This window comes from Vigna radiata, chromosome 9 (genome assembly GCF_000741045.1).
Source record: "Vigna radiata var. radiata cultivar VC1973A chromosome 9, Vradiata_ver6, whole genome shotgun sequence".
Taxonomy (NCBI): Eukaryota; Viridiplantae; Streptophyta; class Magnoliopsida; order Fabales; family Fabaceae; genus Vigna; species Vigna radiata.
Window position 1 is genome coordinate 7,429,664 of NC_028359.1, and position 14,915 is coordinate 7,444,578.

General features: G+C 35.3%; 3 protein-coding genes across 3 annotated transcripts; all 3 read left to right on the forward strand.

Annotated features, from left to right (window-relative positions):
• Positions 1–516: 516 nt before the first annotated feature.
• Positions 517–2,556, forward strand: LOC106773563. Its single transcript, XM_014660256.2, has one exon. It carries the CDS (start codon positions 1,257–1,259, stop codon positions 2,229–2,231), a length of 975 nt encoding a protein of 324 aa, XP_014515742.1. The 5' UTR covers positions 517–1,256; the 3' UTR covers positions 2,232–2,556.
• Positions 2,557–7,324: 4,768 nt separating this feature from the next.
• LOC106774134 (KH domain-containing protein At2g38610) lies at positions 7,325–12,104 on the forward strand. The gene is made up of 7 exons (XM_022785949.1): positions 7,325–7,575; positions 7,678–7,766; positions 8,916–9,067; positions 10,162–10,278; positions 10,366–10,482; positions 10,613–10,756; positions 11,399–12,104. Exons 1-7 carry the CDS (start codon positions 7,496–7,498, stop codon positions 11,543–11,545), a joined length of 846 nt encoding a protein of 281 aa, XP_022641670.1. The 5' UTR covers positions 7,325–7,495; the 3' UTR covers positions 11,546–12,104.
• Positions 12,105–12,257: 153 nt separating this feature from the next.
• Positions 12,258–13,680, forward strand: LOC106774135 (protein RETICULATA-RELATED 3, chloroplastic-like). The gene has a single exon (XM_014661001.2). The coding sequence runs from the start codon at positions 12,610–12,612 to the stop codon at positions 13,528–13,530; it is 921 nt and encodes a 306-aa protein (XP_014516487.1). The 5' UTR covers positions 12,258–12,609; the 3' UTR covers positions 13,531–13,680.
• The last annotated feature ends 1,235 nt before the right edge of the window (positions 13,681–14,915 follow it).

Here is a 14,915-nt window from a genome sequence, read left to right on the forward strand (position 1 = left end):
CTTTATCTGTTTATATTCTTTTGCTGATGACTCCTGTGTGCCTTTTCTTCTTTACTGCTATTTGAATTTGCTTAAATTAATTACCTTGTTTTTTCAAAATATCTAGCCAACTGGAGCAAAGAGCATTAAATTTTAGAATAGACATTTTCAAGGCTTTTATTTATTTGAGATTATGTCAAAGGCAAATTGGAACAGGACTTTGAGTTTTCCTTTTACCAATATATAAAAAAAAAAGGACTTTTAAAAAAAATTTCTTTTTCATTGAACAGAACTCGACGGAGCTAACTTATGATTCTGTCATCTCTACGTAAGCTTAACCAATAATGGAACCCCTCAGTCGAGTTTACATGATAAGACAAAGACTTTATCTAAAAAAATAATTTATTCATAGTTAATGTATATAAAAAAACAAGAGTAATGTGCATTAAATTAGAAATTTGTATTACAGATAGTAGTTTTTTTTCCATTGGGAATAAGATCGTGCCATGTTTTTTCGTTTTGGTAAAATTGTGAATTTTAAGGAAAAGGTGAATTGGTATTAAATTGTATAATTTAATGTTTTGGGAAAATTGAGGATGTGAAAAGGTTTAAGAGAGAGGGAGTGAATAATTTGTGACATGGAAGGGGTTGCATTGGAATACAGTGTTTGATGATGTTGATGTTGTTGGTGTAGGTGTTGGTGTTTTTGTTTTTGGAAGGGCCACAAAAACAAACACAGGCTCGCAGTCACGCTGCTTTCTGCTTTTGTTCTGGTGCTCAGTAGTTTCTCCTCTGCACCTCAACCACTCTCTGCAACGCAACGCACACTGCTTATCTCTTTCTCTCTTCTCTTTTTGCAGCAGACTGTGATCTCAGCCTAAATGCTGTAATGGGGTATTCTCATCAACATTGTTTGCCATGGATTCTGGATTCCATGAACAAGTCTTTTAGGGCTTTCTTTCTGTTATATTCTGTTCTGTTCTGTTCGTCTTTAATTTCATTTTCATGAATTCCATCTTCTTGTTCCCTTTTTTCGAGCTGAACTGATTTTTGAGGAATGGATGAAATGCAAAAGCCCAGAAGCATATTCCCCACCCCTTTCTTTGCCTTTTACCAATAACGGTTCAATTCAACCCAAAGACCAAACCTTCAAAGTTGCTTTAGAACATCGTTCCTTATATTATACCGTTGGTCTTGTTCCTTCTCAATAAAACTCCCGACAGGTCAAAACTTTATCTTTTATTATTATTTTTGTTGTTGTTGTTGTTTTTTCTTCCATGTGGCTTCATCATCATCATCTTCTTCTGCTGGTTCTTCCTCTTCTACTATGCTCTCCACTTCCCCTTGCCGGGGCTCAGTCTAGCGAAGCAAGGTCCCTTGATGCGATTCTGCAAGAATATGCCTACAGAGCTTTGGTCAGACCCAAAACGGGTACAATTTACAATGCTACATCTCTGCTTCCTTCCAATTTCACCGGGGTTAAGGTTGCCGCATTGAGATTAAGGAGTGGCAGTTTGAGGAGAAGAGGGGTTGTTCCCAGCTACAACGAGTTTGAGATTCCCATAGGGATCATTGAGAAGCCTTATGTGAAGAGGCTGGTTTTGGTGTACCAAAATTTGGGTAATTGGTCCAAAAGGTACTACCCTTTGCCCAATTACACTTACCTTGCTCCTGTTCTAGGACTCTTGGCTTACAATGGCTCCAATTTATCAGCCACAAATTTGCCAACCCTTAATGTTAGCGCCTCTGCTGACCCTATCAGGGTCAAGTTTGTGGATGTCAGAGATCCTCCTTTGGGTGCTGTGGCAAGATGTGTTTGGTTTGATTTGCAGGGTTCATCCAATTTCAGCAATGTAACAGGAGGCAACACTTGCTCTACCTCCTCACAAGGCCATTTATCTATAGTCGCCGAGACTTCTGTTCCTCCACCTCCGCCACCATCATTGCCACCACCAGTGTCTCCTCCTCCTTCTCCACCACCGCCACCACCAGTTGTGTCACATGAGAGCAATAGTAGCAACAAGGTTGGGGTTATTGTGGGGTCGGTGTTAGGTGGAGTTGTGTTTTTGGTGCTGCTGTGTTTGCTGGTTTTGTGGGTACTAAAGTACAAACGAAACAAGAGAATACAGCAGATGGAAAGGGCTGCAGATGCAGGAGAAGCCCTTCATATGGCCAATGTTGGGGACACAAAAGCGCCTGCTGCCACGGTTACTCGAACGCAGCCTGCACTTGAGCATGAATATGCACCCTGACACATTGTTTTTGCACGATCTTCACTTGCTGTTGTTCCACTCAAATGTGCAAGCTCCGTTGCTGTATTCAGAAATTCTTCCAAACACCTCTTTTTGGTGGTTGTTTGCATAGGCTCCTCTCTTCCCCTTGGCTAGTTTATACGGGTGGTAAACGGTAATATAGAATTTTTGTGTAAAGTAAACCTGTTTATCCTTTTTATGATTCATTGTGGTGTGAATGTGTATGTAGCTGCCCAAAGTGATTCTATTATATGTGAAGAATTCAGTTGTTCCATCGACAAGGAATAAAAATGTAGCTCCTACTTTTGGGATAATTTTTTACTAATCCTCTTTTCGCCTGTTTGAAACTCTATAGAATTGGAATCAATTGTTGGCTTTGCATTGCTGACAAAACATTCTTGGAAATTCAATGTAAGCTTCTGTTTTCGTTGGCTTTGCATTGCTGACAGAACTTAGGTAGTATGCAGAAAAGGGAATGGAAGCTTAGAACTTGAGTCAGTAGTTCAAGAAGAAAGTAAATTGCTTAGAATTAGATTAGCTACATCTTTGGATGCAAGTCATATTAAGTAGCTTGTGTTATCTTGCACATTTGACACGAATTTGTGAGCAAATGTAGGTAGTGGAAGTTGAAACAGACACATTAGTTACAGGAACATTTGCAAGAATACCATCCAAATCTTTTTGTTTTTCTGTAATTCATCATTGATTTATGCTATGAATGATGATGATGATGATGACAGTGAAACAATGTGCACGTAACTGGAGGAGAAGAATGATTTGGAATAGTTTGGTTGATGATATGCGAAATGTACATAGTATTATAGTGATGAAACTTAATGTCCAAACTGAAAACAAGACCAAAGCAAAGGAAGCTGTCAGGGTGTCAGTTGATTTTGTGTTTGACGTTGTATTGTCGTAAAATTCGGGACAACGCATGGCCAACGAATCCAATTAATTTGCCTTCACTTCAAGCTTGGAACAACGCATGTCCAGACACTATCCTCCTTTCTTTAAGTTTTGAAAAGGAATTTCATATTTTGAAAAAGTCACCGTTTTTTTTCTTTTCTTTTCTTTTTTCTAGAAAAAAAAGTTCCAAGTCATTTTTTATAATAATAATAACAATAGTTATCATAATAATAATAATAATAATTATTATTATTATTATTATTGTTATTTTGATCAAAGCAACGAAAGGCATGTATGGGATGAGATAAGATTAAGATGAGTGAAGAAGGAATAAAGTCCACAGCTCAACACCACCGACGCCAAAATATCAATTATTAATTTCTGTCTTCTTTCAAACCTAACCAATGGAATACTTCTACGTCTACACACAGAAAAAACTACAAAATTATACGTTTCCAAAATATTTTTTATTTTTACTTCTAATTTCAAAACATCTTGTTTTAACTTTATTTTTAAATGAATAATTTCACTCTTTCTTATATTTGGTAAAAAAGGAAAAGGAAAAGGGCTTCCAAGTCAGCCCAACACTATTTGTTTATAATGGGCTTTCCTAAACAGTTCTCTTCTAATGGGTCTGCCTCAACACTTATCTTCTAATGCACCCTTTTTAAAAAATATTTGCCTCCTCTTCTACATGATAATACAATTAAAAAACAAAGTGTTTAATTCAAATGTTTGTTAATTTGATATTATACCAATTTTACACAATTTGACAAACTAAATACTACAATTTACTTAAGTAGACCAAATTGATATATTTTTTTACATAATTTGGCTTTTAATTTTTTAAACTTTTGTAGTGAGTATTTCATTGCTGTTTCTCAGTATATTTTCTTTGAAGATAATTTCCGTCAAAATATAAGAAATTAAATGAAGTTACCCATACAAAACCTTATATTAACATGTGATGGTAAATCAATTTCTTCTATCAGATTCAATCCAATGTTGACTGTATATAAAATAAGTATTTTAAAGACAAAAAAAAATGTGGGTTTTCGTTTGTTGATGCAAACAATAGAATTTCTAGGTCACACATAGCTATTTAAAAAAAAGCATTTATGTTACGTATTTGTCTCCCATTTTTACCTTTTAAATAATTGTGTTTTAGATTAAGATAATTAATTTGATGATAATTTTATCTTTAAATGACTATTTTTAAAATTAGAATTTTTATTTGATAGTGTAAGAGTTTAGAAAATTTTGTTTTATGGTCGATTTAGAATGATGAGATTTAATTATTTTAATAATAAAAATTTAAAATATAAATAGAATTTTTGTAAATAATTTTATTATTTTAAAATAAACATTCTCTTTAGTTTTTTTAGAGCTTTCTCTCTCTTTTTTTAAAATTCTTACTATTTGTTCATCCTTTTGAATATCAAAGACTGTAGAATTTTTTCTTGTGGTAAATTCATCAAGATCAACGAGTCGATTTCTTTAATAGAGTAATTGGGTTTTTGTCCCTTCCTTGTTTGTTTATTCTTTCTTTGCATGTGGTCCTTTTTAGTTCGCATGTAGTGTTTGAGTTCTCATTGTTAGTCTCTGTTGATCAATGTTCTAATCGTGTTTGGGTTGTTCATAGAAGCATTTCGAGCTTCTTGTACGTTTGAGGGTGTTTAGTGGTTATTGAGCTATTGGTTTGTCTTTCAGGTAAGGGAAGTTAGTTGTTTTAGTGTGCATTAGTTTGAAAAATCTTATGTTGTTGGTATGTTGATTGAATTTAATTGGTGTGTATGCCTGAATTGAATTGTGTGATTTGAGGATTAAAATGAGTTTTACTTGTGTTTTGGACTTATGTGACTGAGAGAATTGAATAGTTGAGCAATTGAACAAATTAGTATAAGTTTTAATGTGTGAAAATTATGTTGAACCAACTCTCTGAAAAAAGGAATATCAAGTTGAACAATTAATCAGGTCTAAGTTCACTTAAATCACAAATCTGAATGTATTATAAACTAATATAACATTGAACGATATTGGTTGGGCAGTAAGTGCAAGCTGGATTGTGCAAGTCTAAAGCATTTTGACTTTAGACCGTTGAACATCCCTTTTCATCACTGAGCATTCAATAATGCTTTAACATTTAGCGGTAGTAGGGCACCGTTGAGCACCATCTGCACTACAAATTTGAAACAGTTTAATTTCAGGCCGCTGAGTGATATAAACGTGTCATTGAGTGTGACTTTTTTAGAGAAAAATGGTGCTAAGCCCCATCTTTTGCAAAAAGTATGACATTGGGCACCACCTTTGATGCGAGTTTGCATGTTGATTTGTTTATCTCTTGGTTATTTAGCATTGATTTAAAGTATAATGACTGTAAGTGTGGAAACGAGGATTTTGCTATGGATATGTCTTGGAAATGTTGTTAAGAGAATTTCAAGGAGAAATTATGTGTAGTGAAGATGCTTGGTGTATGCATTGACATACGAGAGTTCATAAATGAAGCATACTGATATTTTATCGATCATTCAACTCATAGAGAGAAATGGTAGGAGGAATAAAATGGCACGAGATCCTAACCACTAGATTATTTGGTCCTAGGTGCGAAGGGAACTAACTTTATGAGTAGTAAGGTGATAATCCCTATGTTTTTGGCTTTGTATAGCATAAATACTACTACAAGTGTATGTCTACAATGAAGCTCTATGTTAAAAGCATGTATCCAAATAATTGAGTGTAATGTCAATTGTTTATATGAATTATTGTATTTCATCAATGTTCAGCTTTATGCGATTTAATTGGCTTAGGAATTTTTTTTCTTAAACTAGCTTACCTAATCACTTTCTTTTGTGTTTTTGCAATGATTACTTCATGGTATGAGCAAATAGTAAGTTGGGTGATGATATGTTTTTGGTGAAAGGCGATAATGCGGCGAGGTGATTGTATAGTTCTTTTTAATGATATTGTATAGGTCTTCGATTGATGTGTACATATACTATGTTACTATAATTATTAAGATGGATAATTGTACTAATATTATAGGTGTTTTGTATTAACAAATAATGTTTTATTTAATAATTTTTTTATTAAATAAAGTGTTACAATTTTTTTAAAAAATTAATAATCTTTGAAAATTGAAATAATTATTTATATTAAAATTGAATTTTTTTTTATAGTTAATTTTATAATTACATTAATAATTTTATTTTTTTTATAAAAAATGTACATACGAATGTAAATAAAAACAAATGACAATGAACTTATTGAAATAAAATAATACTATTTTTTTCATATGATGAGATAGTCATTATTTACATTATTCTTTGTTACAATATTATTATTATTATTACTTTATTTGAAAAATTATGATATTTTTACTTAATTATAATACTTATTACTATATTATTATTATTATTATTATTATATAGTACTGCATCATATTACTCTGATATACTTTTTACTATCTTATTATCGTTTCTTCTTCTCAATTCCTTTAAATCAGTAAAATATTATCCTATTAGCATTCTACTGACTTAAATCTATAATATGAATCAGGAAGAAGTTATAATAAACGGTTTTTCTATTATCTTTTTTGTATATAACAATTTTTTCGAAATTTATAGTACATGTCGACATCTTATACATTTGATAAAAAAATATATAAATAACTAAATATCAACCAATAAAAATGAAAATAGGCTGAAAATATGGAAACTGAATAATATTTAAAAGTAAAACAGAAAAAATGGATTTTAAAAGAGTATAAAAAAGAGGGTCCAGCCATGAGAGTGCTGGCAAACATCATAATTTCTCTCTCTTTCATTCTTTATTTTTTGTTTCTGAACTCTTCTTAACTCTGAACACAACACAACTCTTTCCTTTGATATTTAGTTACCAAAACAAAACCTTTCCTTCATTCTCTGTCTCCTTCCATGCATGCCCAACACGTGTCTCAACCTGCTTCACTACACTCACACCATACAAATACAGAGTAAAATTAAAAATTCTGTCTTTTTCTTTCTCTCTTTCTTCTTCGGTCAAATCTTCTTCTTCACTTACCTTAACTCTCCAACTGTCATAATCTTTTCTTTTTTTTTCTTCTCTTCTTATTCATTTTACCATTCCATCTGCTTTTCTATTTTCTTTATTTTTCTTCGCAGAAGGCAGCTTGTTACAAGAAAACAAACAAACAAGGAAGCAGTAACTAATATATAAAAATAGAAAATAAAAAAATAATAATTTGTTGGGTGTGAAATCGAGATAGTTGTCCATCCAGCAACAGCAAGCGTTGTTTCACGACACTAAACTAAACCTACGGCGGCTGTCTCTGCCACAATCCAAGGTTTAGGTTTTTAGCCATGTCGGGTCTCTACAACTCCAACTTCTCTCCGGTCAGAGCTGCTTCTCCTCAGATTAGAACCAACCCAGAAGTTGACAGGTATTCTTATTCAACTTCAACACTTCAACTGGGTTGCTTCAACTACGCCTCATCTGAATCAATTCAACTCAATTGCTTCTGTTTTTGCTTTTTCTTTTTCAGTCAGTACCTTACGGAGTTGCTGGCAGAGCATCAGAAGCTTGGTCCTTTCATGCAAGCTCTTCCCATTTGCACTCGTCTCTTGAATCAAGGTTTCTTTCTTCTCGAGATCTGTAGATCACCTTTTTCTTCTCACTTCACTTCCAACTTCACTTCTATCTCTCCCTCTCTTGATTACAAATTTAAAACCCTGAATCGCCCCTAAAGATTGCGCCTTTCACCCAATGTGTCTTCAAGCTTTTCACTTTCTAGAGCTTCTGCTCTATGTAAAGTGTTTGGTGCAAACTGGGATGCCAATAAGCTTCCTTTCCGATTATGAGGTTAGGGATCTGAATCGTGTGTACTCTTGGGTTTAGCAGAAGATCCTTCCACTGGGACCTTGATTAGAATGTTCTGCATAAGAAACTGAATTTTTTTGTGTTGGAAGTATTTGGCGTCGTATCTGATTCGATAAGTTGGAAATGTATCTTCATATGCTTTGATTGGATGAGAGTTAAGGATGGGGAAATTGACCAAATATGAAACCCTTATTTGGAAGATAAGGAGGGAAGTGGAGGTAGAGGTGTTCCCCACTACATAAACCCTTGTTAGTCTCAAATTGGGGCAAGCAGGGGAACAGTTTATTTCAAGTTTTTAACTGCATTTTTCATATCTTGTACTTTAGTTTTTTCTTTCTTCTTTGGCTACTAAAGAGATCTAAGATTTGGTGCAGGGAGGGTTGGCTGATCACAGTAGCCCTTAGTGGGGTTCAATCCTGTGATCAAGCAGTTCCCTGAGGAGGGACTTGATAGTGCCATTCAAGCTGAGGCTCTAGGGCCCTCCACTTCAGTCTTTACTTCCAAACTGGGGGTAGTGTACTAGTAGTGTTCATTACTTCCTTACCGGGGGAAGTGACTCTTTCCTTCTCATCCACATAAAAATTTCCTTTCACAGCCTTAAGCAGATGAAGTTGGTGTTTAAATATTTACCCGCAGCTCTATGACCTTAGTACCTTTAAAACATGTGAAAATTTGACTGCAGTAGATCTTGTTAAGAAAAGCTTTGACCTTGTATCATACACTTTCTCTCAAGTATTGGACTTATCCAGCTGATTTCACAATATCTGTTTTTTCATCCTATTTCTTTATAAATACAAATATTGTTTTATTCATTGATTTATCATGGCTCTTTTCATTCAGTAGATATGACGGTAAATAGTGCATCTAGGTTTCTTTCTCATTACACCGGATCTCTATGTGCAGAAATATTGAGAGTTTCTGGAATGCTGTCCAATCAAGGTTTTGGTGACTTTGATAGACTGCGGCACAGAAGCCCTAGTCCAATGGCTTCTTCAAACCTCATGTCAAGTGTCACTGGAACGGGGTTAGGTGGATGGAACGGTCTTCAGCAAGAGGTGACTGTTTTGGAATTGTTCATCTTTTAATCCAAACTTTGATCCTTATTAAATTCATGGTTGAGTGTTGAGACAAGAGAAAAAAAAAGGCTCCTAACTAATCATATCTTCATAATCCTCAATTTATGCTTGTCATAGTTTGACTATCATCTGTTCATGTTGATGTTCATGTTGATGGGAATTTTTCTTTTGCACTTTAGACAGTGCATGACTCATAAAGGACTTCTATATGCTCACATAAGTTTAATTTCTATATCTGATAATGCTAAGATTTTGTCATATACTGTTAGCTCAATGGCCAGGATTATGAGGTAAGATTAATTCTACTCATGACATATTGTTTTTATTCCTTTAGCAATTGATTTTGTCAAATGATGTAAAGCCTGTTTTTGTAAAAGCGAAAGTGGAAAAGAGAGAGAAGTGATTTTCTTGTGGTTCTTCATAAATGCCTTTGAGAGTGGGCTTAGGGCTTAATCCAACCCTTTAAGCCCAATAAAACCATATTGTGTGGTGAGAATTGCCCATATTCCATATTTTTAATCAATGTGGGTCTAAATCACCACTGTTAAAACATAGTTATTAGTCTCAGATAGAAAGGTGTAGCTGCTAGCTTTGAAATACTTTAGTAGAAATACTGTATATGAACGTTACTTCTATTTTGACCTTTTTGCTTCTTACTTTGCATACCTGTGCGTGTGCAATTCATTCTTCTTCAGTTAAACTCCCCTGTATACATTCTGCTAATTTTTATCTAATTTGTGTGGTTCTTTTCAATTATTTCACCATCATCCATCATTTCTCACTTCATCACTATATTGGTTGGCAGTGATTATGTATGTAAACTCCGACTTTAGTGGAAATACGTGTAGTATAAATTGTTTAATTTGTACCATAATAGTTAAAACAACGCTCTCATTTTGCTGTTCCACTAAAGTGTTTCAAAGCTAGCTGCTACACCTTTTTATCCGAGACTATTAACTATGCTTTACAGTACTTACAAGTCATAGTTCTTGTTCTTCACCATGTTCTTTTCCTGCAGTATTTGAGCTTTTATGCATAAATGACATTATTATTCCTTTTCCTGTGCTAAACAGAGGTTGAGGGGAACTCCCGGAATGACAATGGACTGGCAAGTTGCACCTGCAAGTCCTAGTTCATATACTGTTAAGAGGATTTTGCGCTTGGAAATTCCAGTTGATACATACCCCAATGTAAGCTCTTCTGTATATCCATTCGGTTTATTAAAGACTAATTAAATATCAGACTGTTGTAATTTATCTTTCTCTCTTTTTTCTTAGTTCAATTTTGTTGGAAGGCTTCTGGGACCAAGAGGCAATTCTCTGAAAAGGGTGGAAGCTTCTACTGGTTGCCGGGTGTATATTAGAGGAAAGGGTTCAATAAAAGATCCCGACAAGGTAATGAAGGTGTTAATGTGATTTTCTATGTCAAGTATTGCAAAATGTGAAATTAATATGATGTTCTTTTTATTGATCTATATATTATTCTTGTGTAATGACTGAGATTATTATCTTTTCAATCTTAAAGGAAGAAAAGTTAAGAGGAAGACCAGGCTATGAGCATCTCAATGAGCCACTCCATATCTTGATTGAGGCTGATTTACCTGCTAATATTGTTGACATAAGGCTCCGACAGGCTCAGGAAATTATAGAAGAATTGCTCAAACCTGTGGTAAGTTCTTTCACACTGTCTACTTGACAATTCATAATAAGGAAACAGCTATTTGACAACTAATTATATTAACATTTGAATAATATTTTTTTCCATTTTCTTAAATTGAATTATTAACATATATATTATATATTAAAATAAAGTTGCCATCTTCTGTTCAGCCTCTTTGTTTGCCATCCCAGGTTTCTTTCCACATTTCATTTTTCTGTGTAAAGTTTGAAACCTTCAGAGGTGTCAAAATTGACTTATTAGAATTCGGTTGGGTGGTTTACCTTTGCCTTTTTCACGAAATATTCTGTTGGAATCACTTCAAGCTGGCAGATTAATTCCATGTTTGGTTAAGATTTAGGAATATGTTATGCTTGTGCCATTTCACCTTCAACACAGGCTACTCCTTGTAACTTCCAAAATTGATGTAAAAAGAATGAGGGTGGATGTGGTGTACTAAACAGGATGCAAGTTAGTGGAATTTATCTTAAAACATGGTGTGATTTAAACCATTCAATACCTTCCATGACACAACCATTTAATTGTTGGAAATCAGAAACATGGAAACCTGCACACGGTAACCTTTGTTGATTAACATTGGTTGTGAAATTTTTTTATGTTTACTTGTCTTGGTTGGCAACTTCTGATGTGCAGGATGAGTCTGAGGACTATATCAAGAGGCAGCAGTTGCGTGAATTGGCAATGCTGAATTCAAATTTCAGAGAAGAGAGTCCTGGACCAAGTGGAAGTGTATCTCCATTCAACTCCAGTGGAATGAAACGAGCCAAAACTGGTCGATGAAAGAAAGGTAGATGGGCGTTATGGTTTTCCAGTGCATCTCAAACAAAGCAGCGATGAAAGAATAGGCTAACAATTATTGCTGGTGGTTTTACATCATCCCCTTTATCCTATATTTTTCTTCTTAAACAACAGGAGTCAAAGCTAGAAAGGTCTTTAGAAGAAAAAGATGATAAAAAAAGAAGATAGTATAATTGGGTATTGAGATTAGGCGTGTTCAAATGAGTCTTTTTTGGTGTACACTTCATACATTTATTATTGGATTTATTCTTGCGTCCGTAACTTGTGAGAAGCATGGAATATACATGTGATGGGGTGAAGTTTTAGGTCTCTAAGTGGATCAAGTTTTGTGGGCATGTCACATCAGGTCTCAATGGTATTCAAATTAGTTTGCATAGGCTGAATTCTTTATAGTTGTTTGTCTCAAGCATTTGTATTCTATTCTCTGCGTCACAAATGAACGATACATGCTACTGTCATGTCTCAGATATCATCATACCATGTATCGGTGAAGGAAAACCCTGGTATTTGTTTATATAGAATACAGTATTATATTATATTATATTTGTTGAGCAATTGTTTTAGTTTTGTGCCATCTCCAATGGAAATAGATGGGATTATTGTTTTTTGTTTCTGGGAGCAAAATGTGAGGCTTGTTAAAGAGAGAACTCAACTCCTTCAGACTGTCATGAAACGGTAAATATGAATCTCATGAACTGAGGAATAAGGAACAAGTTTTTCAGTAAAAAAAGAACCCTTCAGACTATGCCATTAGAATTGCTGCTAATTGTACTCTCTTCTCTTCTCTTGGCTGGATATGAAAAAGAGGGCAGTCCACGTGGCAGCTCACAACACAATCACACACACTCCTTTCTCTTTCAAAAAAATTAGGTCTTTTTTTGTTTCTTTCCCTTCTTCCCAAACTCCTAATTTTTTTTCGCATATCGCTCCACCACTTGTTTTGCCACCTACCTGTTATCTTCTTCACTCTAATCCTTCTTTGCATTTTCACTCTCAATCTCACTTCTTTCACACACACACACACAGAGTAGCAACTTCAAATCAAAATGGCAGTGGCAGCGCAAGCCATGGCCCAATTCCGTTTCTCTCCTCTCTCTTCTCATCACCGCTACCATTACCATTACAATTATCGGTACACCCATTCCTTCCCGTCTCCGCGCCACCCCCGCAGCGAAAGGCTCCACCTTTCGTTCTCCGGCGGCGACAACGGCGGCGGAGTCAGAGGGGGCAGCGGCGGGGGTGGAGGCGGAGACTCCGACGGCGAAAGCGTGGGATTGGGGTTTTTGGGGCTGTTTTTAAACGGATGGAGATCGAGGGTGGCGGCGGACCCACAATTCCCTTTCAAGGTTTTGATGGAGGAGTTGGTGGGTGTGAGTGCGGCGGTTGCCGGCGACATGGCCACTCGCCCCAACTTCGGACTCAACGAACTGGACTTCGTGTTCTCCACTCTGGTTGTGGGGTCCATTCTGAATTTCATTCTGATGTACCTCTTGGCGCCAACCTTGTCCTCGTCTTCCACCCTTCCTTGGTTGTTTGCCACGTGTCCTAGCAGCCACATGTTCGAACCTGGTCCCTACGGAGTAGTGGAGCGGTGTGGGACTCTGGTGTACAAAGGAGGATTGTTTGCGCTGGTGGGCCTGGCTGCTGGCCTTGCCGGGACCGCCATTTCGAACGGACTGATCGCGGTGAGGAAGAGGGTGGACCCCACGTTCGAGTCCCCGAACAAGGCCCCCCCTACCCTTCTCAATGCGCTTACCTGGGCGGCGCACATGGGTGTGAGCAGCAATTTAAGGTACCAGTGTCTTAATGGCTTCGAGTTTCTGTTGGAGAAGTGCGTTCCTCCTTTGGTGTTCAAATCCTCTGTTTTGGCTCTCAGACTGGCCAACAATGTTGTCGGAGGGATGACCTTTGTCATGTTGGCAAGGTTCACAGGTTCTCAGGCTCTTTCTGTTCCTCAACCCAAATAGGATCTTCACCACAACTCATTATCATCACTTTCTTTTTCTTTTTAACTTGAGTGCTTATAATTACCTGCTACTTGCTTCGGCTTTAGGATCGAATCATCAAGACTTGCCATCTTTGCCTCAGAGAACAATAACATGCTCTGTTTATCATTATATCAGGTGCTTTCATTTCTGACCTTCAAATTAAATCCTACTGTTGCACCGCCATAAATACTTCAAAAATTTCTCTCAGGTGAAAAAGTGTTTACTGAAGAAACTTAGATTTCTAAGTAGCTTTCGCTTCTTATTCAATGATTTTATAATTTTTAACATATTTTAACCAATGTGATACAATTTCAAAAGATATTATCTGCTCTCTCTACTAATCTTAACATTCTTGCAGCAAGCACAAAATTTGGCCTTGAGATTTTTTACGAGGTGCATCCATTGATATTTGGTCTTGCAATTGTAGTTTACGATCACGAGAGAGGTAGAAAAGTGTGAAATAGGAGGGATGATTTTAAGAAAAAAATGGAAAATTTAAGAAGTGTAGTTACATTACATGATCATTATAATGGAATCATTTTCTTTTTGCGTGAAATTGCTGTGTAATTTTAAACTCATATCACGTGCTGGTGGGACTTGTACTGATGTGGACGTACGTTACATTTAAAGCAAGCCAAGGGGACTACAGCAACCAATCAGCAACTAAACCTTTTCTATCATCGGATAGGATCCTTGGCGACCCAATCAGATTATAAAGCGAGATTTGATATAAGTACAAGTCAACGAAACGTAATTCATTTATTAACTGATTAACTAATTTCAATAATTGTTTTAGTTACTTTAATAGGGGAATCTTTGACTTTGAGAAAGTTTTATAAAACTTCCTTAACACAAGAGAAACATGCAAATGAAACTCTAAGCAAGTCGCAACATGCTAGTTTAAGATAGAGATTAAAACGTACGTGGGCTCTATTTGTAACAGCCCAAATGAGGAAAAAGAATCTGAGAGGGTTTCATCCTCCACCTCCAAGTGCTTCATCCTGCACCTCCAAATTTTTAAACAATGGCTAAATTACCCCTAATTAAGAATATTTTAATATTTATTTAGAAAAAATAAAAATAGTCAAAGATGTCAGTGCACAGATNTTATTGGCACGCTTATATTTGTCTATTTATCTCTCACATTTAAAAATACTCCTAGAATCTCATTCTTACTTCTCTTCTTGTTAGTATCTTTATTCTCTCTCTATTTGAATAAATTTTATTTATTTTAAATGAAATAATATTAACTATTTTAAATTCTCTCTTTCAATAATTTTAATTTTTTTTAATTATTTTAAATTTTTTGTTATAGTTTTTTTAAATATTCTGTTATTATAATTTTAAATTTTGTTTTATTTTTT

Coding starts and splice junctions, on each gene's coding strand:
- LOC106773563 (XM_014660256.2), top strand. CDS start 1,257: ATGTGGCTTCATCATCATCATCTTCTTCTGCTGGTTCTTCCTCTTCTA.
- LOC106774134 (XM_022785949.1), top strand. CDS start 7,496: ATGTCGGGTCTCTACAACTCCAACTTCTCTCCGGTCAGAGCTGCTTCT. Junction 10,483..10,612: donor CAATAAAAGATCCCGACAAG/GTAATGAAGGTG, acceptor TCAATCTTAAAG/GAAGAAAAGTTAAGAGGAAG. Junction 10,757..11,398: donor AAGAATTGCTCAAACCTGTG/GTAAGTTCTTTC, acceptor TCTGATGTGCAG/GATGAGTCTGAGGACTATAT.
- LOC106774135 (XM_014661001.2), top strand. CDS start 12,610: ATGGCAGTGGCAGCGCAAGCCATGGCCCAATTCCGTTTCTCTCCTCTC.